At 47.4% G+C, this 9113-nt stretch overlaps 1 protein-coding gene across 1 annotated transcript in view; it reads right to left on the reverse strand.

The window, feature by feature from the left end:
- Window positions 1-420: 420 nt before the first annotated feature.
- The window catches only part of LOC121664443 (collagen alpha-2(I) chain-like), a 9730-nt gene continuing 1037 nt past the window's right edge, over window positions 421-9113 (reverse strand). The window contains exons 2-3 of the mRNA XM_042027751.1: window positions 5831-6521; window positions 421-1268 (exon numbers count right to left, since the gene is read on the reverse strand). Of these exons, the coding sequence (XP_041883685.1) occupies window positions 421-1268; window positions 5831-5933 (951 nt within the window). The 5' untranslated portion in view covers window positions 5934-6521. The remainder of the gene's footprint in view (window positions 1269-5830; window positions 6522-9113) is intronic.

The raw sequence follows: 9113 nt of genomic DNA on the forward strand, positions 1-9113 counted from the left end.
TGCATTTTGATTAACATTTTCAAGCAGAAGAACAAACTCGTGCAGTAAAACATCCTTTCTGACATGAAATCTAGTGGCTTCGCAATGCCTGCCCCCGGCGAGGCTGGTTCTCCTCGGGAGCTGGACCCTGTGCGGAGCAGCCACGGCTGCACCGAGCGGAGGAGGGACCCCGGGGCCACGGCACTTCAAACGCCCCCGTGGCCCGGGGAGCGATGCTGTTCCGCAGCCTCGGCCGAGACAGCGGCGCTGCGAGAGGCGGGCAGCCAGCGCTGGCGGGGGCACTCGGTGCGTGCCCCGGCTGGGAGCGGCGGGGGGAGGCAGCAGGGCCCCGACCCCCGCTGCGGGGCTGGCGGCAGCGCGGTGCGTGTCGCGGGGATCGAGCCCGGCGCAGGCTGGCGCGAACCTCAGCGGCCGCGAACCTCAGCGGCCGCAAACCGGCGGCTTTGGGTGGCGTACGGCTGCCCGGAGAGGAGCCGTGCCCGGCGGGAGGGCCCGAGCCGCCGCCGCGCACCCCGGCCTGGCCGCCCCTGCCCCCTCCTCCTCCTCCTCCTCCTCCGCGCCCCCGCGCTGGCCCCCGCCTCTCTCCGCGGCGCCGCTCGCTTTCTCACAGCTCCCGCTGCTTCCCGTTCCTCCCCCGGCTCCCGTTGCTATGCCCCGCCGGGCCGGCCGCCGGCAGGAATTCGTGGCCTGTCCAGCTGCTCCCAGAGTGGCCCCACGCCCCGGCTGTGCCGCCGTGAGCCCCTCCGAGCTGCTCACCCGAGGCTGGGCACGGCACCAGAGCTGCGGGCTCCCAAATGGTGCAGGGGGCTCCTTTCCCACGGCGTGTTTTTTCCCGTTTCGAGAAGACATGTCAGGACCTGACATTATGTTGTTCTCCGAGTGGCCATGGCTCCCGAGGATGACCATCACTTTGGGATCACATTCCCCCGGGATTTGCGGGCACGAGCACTCAGCCCTGCAGCCGCCACTGTGTCCGGCCAGAGCCGGCCTCGCAGCGCTCACCGTGCCCGGCGGCTGCGTGGCGATGTTCGTACTGCCCCGGTGCTCCGGTGGCGTGCTGTGCCGTACCCTTCCAGCTGGACCCCCAAGGCAGTGCCGATCTGGGAAATCCCCTGGCAGTCCCCGGGAGTCTGGTCGCCCAGACAGCAGTGGTGGTTGCCCGGAGAAGTGTGCAAGCTTCAGGAGTGGGAGTCTTTCATCTGCTGCCCTCGTGGATGTTTGTGCCCGCCTCTGAGAAATTCCACGCACCGGGACTCGGCATTCGGTGCCTGATTGGAGGACACAACAATAACATTGAGCAACGTAGTAACATAACCAAATAAACAGCAGGGCAATTTTGAAAGTTGTATTGTTATACGTATTTCAAGAATTTGGACTGATCCATTTAAAAATGTGCTTTAGGATTTAAAAATAAAACCCTAAAAATAAATGTAAACAAATCCAGTTCTCTTTAAAACCTGTGGCCTCTCCTATTTTGCCCAGCTGACTGTAAGCCATATTGTTGGTAAGACTTATTCCTTTCTATCTACAAAAGGAGTCCTAATAAGATAAAAATAAACACTGACAATCATAGGATTTAAACAGCACATCACTTGGGCTGATAACAGGGAGATATTCTGTGACCCTTCCAAAACCCTCTGGAGAGATGAAACTGAGAGACATATGAAGAAACCTTGCAGATTCTATAGAAACTACTTGACAAATCTTACTGAATTTAATAGAGAATGAGATCTTTTCCCTGGGTTTTTGGCATCATAATTCAATAGCAACGAGATAATTTTCTATTCAATAATTTTCTATTCAATAGCAAAGAGATAACTTTCTTGTGAAATTTTTTACAAGAATAAAAACTGCATGTTCTCACACTGCCACCTGCTCCCTACCACAAGCTCATCCATGTTATCACACCAAATCAGAAGAGGGACCATAAAAATCTCGGTATTAAAGAACAAACTTTCTTTAAAATGCCTCTTTCAGAACTGCCTGCGGGTCTGCCTGTGCAGCTGTGGGGTTTGCTAATCAATAGCCCCATGCAGTACGTTGTGTCTTTTTGCGTAATTACAGAAAAGCAGACACAGAAAAGAAGCAAGTGGAAACAATTAATTTTGTAGAATGGGACTTGATTTGTGTTTCAGTTTTCTTTTCTTCGGTTCAGCAGGAAGGAGCTGGAAGAGGAGGTGACAGCAGCAGTTCGGCTGCCTGTCCTCAAGCTGCTTGGTTTAATGTGAAGCCACTGTTTAGACTTTGCTTTTCTGGACCTGTGAACAGCTCTGAGAGTAGAAAGGCAGCATCCCCTGGGACAGGGATGTCAGGTAGGGACAAGCTGAGCTGGGGCACACTGTACTGCAGTTGTGAGCACTGGTTTTGTACTACTACTTGCCAAAGCTGCCAGTGATGGTTTTCTCGAGGGTGAGAAGGTTTTGGTGCAAACGGTCAGCATCTTTACTTGGTGGTGCACACTTTTTAAAGACATGGCAGCATTAGTAGATGGCTGGCTGATGCTGGCAAGATTGGAAATGTGCTCAAGGACTATTATTTTTTTGTTGTTTATGAGAAAACAGGTGGGGAGAGATCGCCTCTCCCTGTTGTTTTATTGGGAAAATATCAATGGAGTGGAAGCCTCTGGAAATGTAGGAATTTTCAGACAAGCTGCGCCTACTCATGTAAAATGCTTGTGAGAGTCTGGACCCTGGCGATGGGTTGCTCTGTGACTCCTGATAGGAGCCGGTCCAGACGGCAGCTGCCTGATTGTGTTTGGCAGTCTTTGGTACCACATTTTGAGAGTTTCCATGGTGTGGGTGCTGCCGGGTCCAGTTCCTGGGGTGAGTTTGCCCCGAGGCCTCACAGCACTTCCTCACCCCTGCTGGGACCGGGCTTAGCGGCTGAGAAAATCCACCATCCAGTTCGAGAGATGATCCCGGGCTAGTGTGAATGGGGCTTTTTGACTCCAAGGAGGAAGGAAAAGTGATGTACCCACTATTAGTTATTAACATTGCTAAACTTTTTCTCTAGATAGGGAAATCTTCTGTCTCTGGAGTGCAATTCTGAACATCTCATATACATTACAGGGATACATGGCACAGAAATTTATAATCATAAAAAAGAAACAACGATGCCTGAATATATGGGGGACATGAATCACTCGTAATGCTGGAGGTCGATCCGTAATACCTTAAATAAGTACTCAGAGTCCAAGTGCTAATTATCTGCTAATGGGGTATTTGTTCTCCTTCAGTTATGTAAAAGTACACAGCATTCAACTTAAAGAGTGCACTTAAGTGGCTTTGTACTGGTGGAGAAGGAACAGCTTTGAAGGCCGCTGCCGTGCTTTGCCCTGGAGCTCCTGGAGCCCCCTGCTGAGCTCCTGGTGCTGCCCTAGCTGTGCCGCTCCTCTCCTCCGGCTTTTTCACTTGTCACTCCCGCTGACTTTCGTTCTCCGTGTCTCAAGATTATCCTAGTCAGCAATGCTGGCAGAGATGTGAATAAAATTATAGATCCTGTATCGTGGTTTTTGCCACTGCTGCTGGCCAGAGAGCAGTGAAGATGCCTGTTGGGTACAAGGGCAGCTTCCACCCGAGTAACAAAGCCCGGTAAAGTGAATGAGCTCTTTGATCGCAACCCTGGCAAGAAAGGGTCTCAGTGGGCACACTGAGCTACTCTCACGGGGAAGGAGATGCAGTGACCCATCCTCATTGCAGAAATGCCTTGTCGGAGCTTGCAGAGCTGAGCTGACATCAAGGAGAGGGTGAAGGACAGGGGCCCGTGCTGGAGCCAGCAGCTGGAGAGCCTATAACATAGTTCTACTGGCCAGCTCACCCCAGAGCCACCGAACACCTTCCTGCACCAGGACTTCACCCACTTTTAACTAATTCAAATAAAGAATGTATTTTTTATTCTTTATGTCCTTTGAGCAGCAGTACAGACCCACGACCAACGAGAATGAAAAGAACACAGAATATGTGGATCATAGAGAGAGACTTTCTCTGAGCTGTGATAAAAATATGGAAACATGATACTGTCTTATCCTAAACATTGTAAGTTGTTAAGTAACACTATAATGCTCTAAGTTATCATTACAGAAATATTCAAAGGGCAGATGCAGAGCCTGGAAAAGTCTTTGTGCTAAAGGTGGTTTTGTCACGAAGTGCAGATCCTCTGCCTGACCCCCACACCTAATTGGAGCAGAGACCAAAAGGAATGCTTTGGTTGGTCAGATATGGAATACCTGCTTGTATTTGTAGGGCATTGCATGATCTGTGTCTTTAGCACTATTATCAGTAATGACTTTCGCTGTAACTGTGGAAGGGGTTGTGTATGTAATTCATCTACAGATGGGTATTTTGTGATATTTGAGTTAAATTCAGCTCCAGTGTATGATAGTATTTTTCCAAAAATGTCACTAACTGCACCACTTACTCTATCCTGATTTCAGACTATTGTATCTTCTTTAACTAAAGAAAAATGACTGATAGAAGTAAAAGCCATACACAAGTGGAAAAGAATTTAAAATCACTGCTTATTCGAAACGTATGAATACTAATATTGGTGCACACGGCTCGTGCACATGAAACAGGCTCCTAATCCTGTGCATACTAACATTCGTTTCACAGGAAACTTTCCTTTGTTTTTCAATGCCCTTGGGTAACATCTCAATCTCTTTTTACTGTAACTTCTCAAAGTGTAAACTCAGGCACTCTGGCTGCATGCTGCCTGCAGACACACCACCAATTCTTCGAGTGTGCATATCGTCCATCTGGAGCACCTCTAGTTTCTGCTGCTCTGTAGCCCACATTTTAGACTATGTCAGTCCTTGCTTATGACTAAAATGTGGGATGCCAGTTATTTATTTATGTAAAGTGTTTGGAGGCTTTAACTCAAGAGCACCATAGAAACTGGGCTGGTATTGTAGTCGGGGCTTTTATTCAGGTTGCCTGATGCGCTGCGGATGCCGCCTGCCTTTGTGTGCTCCAGTCCCATGTTTATCCCGACGATGCCTTTGTGTTCCCTATTTGACATATTTTACTGTAAATAAAGAGCGACACTGTCTTGCAGCTGTATCCACTGTGACATTTGACTCTCCACTGAATGATTGCATTGCGCTGTGTGCTTTGAAAACATTATCTCTTTTAAGAAATAATCTAGTCCTTTTAATAATTTCCTGCATGTGCCTGTATTCCTTTGCACATCCAGAGAGCTCAGGTGTTCACTCACCTCTGTCAAACCTCAGCCAGAGCAACTCCTGCCGTGCTGAGGGCTGGTGAGGGTAGAGGTGCCTTGGACACCAGGTCTTGGCACTGCTCAATTCCCATTTTGCATGGTAGTTTTAGCTGCACCCTCTGATCAGATTGTGCAGTATGGCTTTTTCTGGGGCGTGAGCATTTTGCCACATTTCTTAGCTATTATGCGGCATCTCTTAATTAGGTCTATACATATGGTATATTCTTTAATTTAAGGTTGACTCTTACTGGCTGCTCTACAATTATGGTGATCTTCCCTCTGCTGCCTGGTAATGGGTGATCACCCTCTCAGTCTTTTTGTGTTGAAGATACTCCTCTTTTTGATTTTAGAAAGTTTAAATCATTACTGAGGCTGGCTTTCTCAAAGCAGGCCTGATTCATTGGGTGCCTAACTCCCATAGTCCTGATTTAACATCCCTTTCATGAAGTTTGTATTTTTTTTACACAACTGTGCCATTTTTATGTAACTTGTAATTGCAAACTGATTCTGAAACACTTTCAAAATAATTGTCTATACTTAGAAATGTATAGGGTTTTGCTCTAAGTATTGAATGCAAGTAAACCTGTAAATATAGAGAGGCTGTTAGTCCCACCTGCATTTTCCAGAGAAAGGCCAGTCAGTTTCCTATAATGCTGCCAGGGTGGGACTATCTCAGATGTCACGATTGTTATGGATAGTATCTTCCTGAAAGTCATCAAACTTTAAAAATTAGGTTCACTGTGCATGCATGTGGCAGAAGAGAGCAGAGCAAAATCAAATCAACATCTTGAGTTAGCTGGCATGAAAAGCAAGTGTATTGGTTTCCCCCAGAAAAGGGAGTGCACTGATACCAGCACTGGTGTCTTTGAGGAGAAGCATGGCAGTGAGTGGAGGGGCAGGGACCACCACGGCCCCGCAGATCAGGGCTCGGTGCCTCATGTCAGCCTCATGGGGCTTGGATAGTGGAGGTGGCAATGCCTCCACTAGCAAATCCTGTTTTCAGACAAGCCACGCTGAGCTCGGGGGGCTCCTCTGCATCTCAGGACTGGTTCCCTCTCACCAGCAGCTGCGTTGTGTATAGTGTAGGATCTGTGTCATGCATAATATAAAACAATGACATTCCCAAAAGGAGTTACAAGCAGAGAATCCGGCATCCAAATTGTCCCAGCGACCCAATGAGACATGGACGTCATCCGGAGCTGCAGGAGGGCTCTTGGTTCTGTCCCGGAGAGAACAGCTCTGCACTCTGGCAGTCTTGGCTTTGTGCTTTTATTAAAATTCCCCAGAATAAAAAGAAAAGGCATCTGTGAGGGAACAAGATTGATAAGAGATTCAAAATATATTTTTATTGCATTCTTAAATTACCATAATTAAATTAAATTATTAAATGTATTTTTATTAAATTAGCACACAGGCTGGTGTCATTTGCCTTAAATATTTTAATAAAGGCTGTGAAGTCTTCCCTTGTTATTAGCACTCTTGAAATGCATCTATTTTAATGACAATATAACTTGTGGTGTTGGGAAGAGAGCCTGGATGGGTGAACTCTGCATTTCTCTGGGGGGCCCAGCAGGGTTATGGGACTTTCTTTGCTCAAGAGTGGCTGCAGGACCACATAAACTCCATGTACATGTATCTGGAGGAGATGCACAAATGATGTGTTGTGACAATAGAGCAGCAAAGCATTTAGGCACATGTTGGAAAACTCTGTGGAGCAGAGATGTACTTACAGAGCAGGGCCTGGAGGAAATCTGTGTATTGCTGGGTTTGAAGATAATAGAGAGGGATGAATTAGTAATTATATATGTGTGTGCTACATTTAAAGACAGATTTATGTATGTGATTCATTATTTTTCTGTCAAACCTGCCTTCCTGCTTTCTTTAGCTATAAACTGGGTATTTCTCAACAGATGCCACCATGGAAGGCAGTGGTTTCAAGGGTGCTGCTGCTTTGGCAACAGCTGTAGGAGTGAACTTGAACTACTTTCATGGGAGGGGCTGGGGATGCTCAGACCAGGGCTCCTCACCTTGCTGTCGACTGGGTAGGGCCTTGCAAATAAACCTTCTCACTGGCCCTCCAGCAACAGAAAAGGTAAAAAATAAAATTAAAATGAAAATGTACGGATTTCCTAATGAATTTAAGAAATGGGGAAACGTCGCTTCATTTTAATCATGTGATTTAAAATTATTTTAAAAAATACAGAAAATGTGGGAACAGAGGGCTGGATGACAGAGGGGCTTGGGGTGGCAATGGGGCTTTCGAATTACTTGCCAAGTGGAATGTGTAAAACTAAGACTGAAATCCCCTCTTTGCCTGACTGCATGGGGATTCGAATTTGGGTCTCTGAACTCCTCTGAGAGTGCCCAACCGCCAGCACATTCTGGGATGAGAATCTGTCCTGCTGAAGCTGTTCTGCTTTGTAAGAATAATTAAATATTCATTGGGCCAGTGAGAGAACAGAAACAAGTTGATAGCCTGGGGATTAAGCCTCTCCAATAAGACAAGCATACAGAAGTAATTCAGTTCCTGATCTCAGAGATGATGAGATGCTCAATGGATATGAATCTAGGGTCACGCTGACCAAATCTACCATGATCCTGTGTTTTTCAGTAGATCTGTATCACAACATTTTTTTCTCCTTGTCAGCCTTCCTTATTTCTTTACAGAAACTGATACCACATTGGTTTTTACAGTGGTGAATCTGTGTCAACTAAGAGTTATCCCCATTTTTATTGGAATCAGAACTGGGGCCATCGGCTCTTTAGCAATCCATCCTTGTTCCAGGCTGCATTTGTGAACCACCAATTTGCTACTTAATGCATTGGGGTGGAGGAAGTATACCTTGATTATAGTGGCGTTATAGGAAACATTTTTTCTGTATGTCCAGTATGTGGTGGTAATCTGGAATCATACAGTAGGAAGGAACTCTAAATCTTTAATATGACATTACTAAACCAAATAGTTTCTGTCAAACCTTAAGAAAACAGAAAATCACCACTAGACACCTATTCAAATGTGATGCTGCACTAAGACAAATTTTTACAGTTCTATATTGAACTCACCTGATTAAATGACAAACTCATTCTTGAGTTGTTTGGGTTTCTTTTGGTGTGGGGGAAAAAGAAAAAATGAAGATGCTTTCCAGATGGAGATCACTAGCAAGAAAACAATGCCTATACACAACCCCCTACACCCTGTTTGATGCCAGCCTGCAGGCTGGGCAGAGTGCTGCATCCTCACCACTGCCCTGGGGCCTGGCTTCAGCACCTTCCTCTGCCAGGGCTGTTTTCACAGGGTCTTAGCAAAACCCATTCCTTTCCTTCAGGACATCTTCTCTTTTGATGTCCAGATGTACAACTGCGTGGGCTCTCGTGATGGCCCATTAGTGCCGGGGTGAGGATGCTTGGAGCCACAATTCCTCACGCACTGCTTGGGGTACAGTAAATGAAGTGCTGGATGCACCTTGTTCTTACACAGCAGTAAAGGCTCCGTGAAACGAACAAGGCCTGTCTAAATGGGAGAAGAAACTCACAGAGTGTTTATCTTGAGTAATTTCATTCATAACTTGGCACCAAGTGCTCCTTGAGATGACAAGTTCAGATTTTTCTAGAATCTGCCTTCCCAGTGGGGAGGCGCGGGCGACTCCAGGTCCTGCTAAATTTAACACCTTGGGAGAGGCAGAGTAAAGTAACTCTTCCTCCCAGCTCTGCACGAACAGCCCAGCGGAGATGTGTGCGTGTGTTAAAAACCGCCCGCGACTTTTCCCGCGGCCGCTGAGCCCTTCGCACTCGGAGGGGATCTCATTGCGCCCACCCCGGTGCGGATCGAGGGCGGCCCGGGCCGTCTGCGCGGGGCAGCGCTCTGCGGGCTCGGCCTCGGACTCAGCGCGCGCCGG

Source organism: Corvus kubaryi, unplaced genomic scaffold (genome assembly GCF_017639235.1).
Source record: "Corvus kubaryi isolate FWS band 111438036 unplaced genomic scaffold, C.kubaryi_AGA036_p1.0 37300, whole genome shotgun sequence".
In the NCBI taxonomy this organism is placed as follows: domain Eukaryota; kingdom Metazoa; phylum Chordata; class Aves; order Passeriformes; family Corvidae; genus Corvus; species Corvus kubaryi.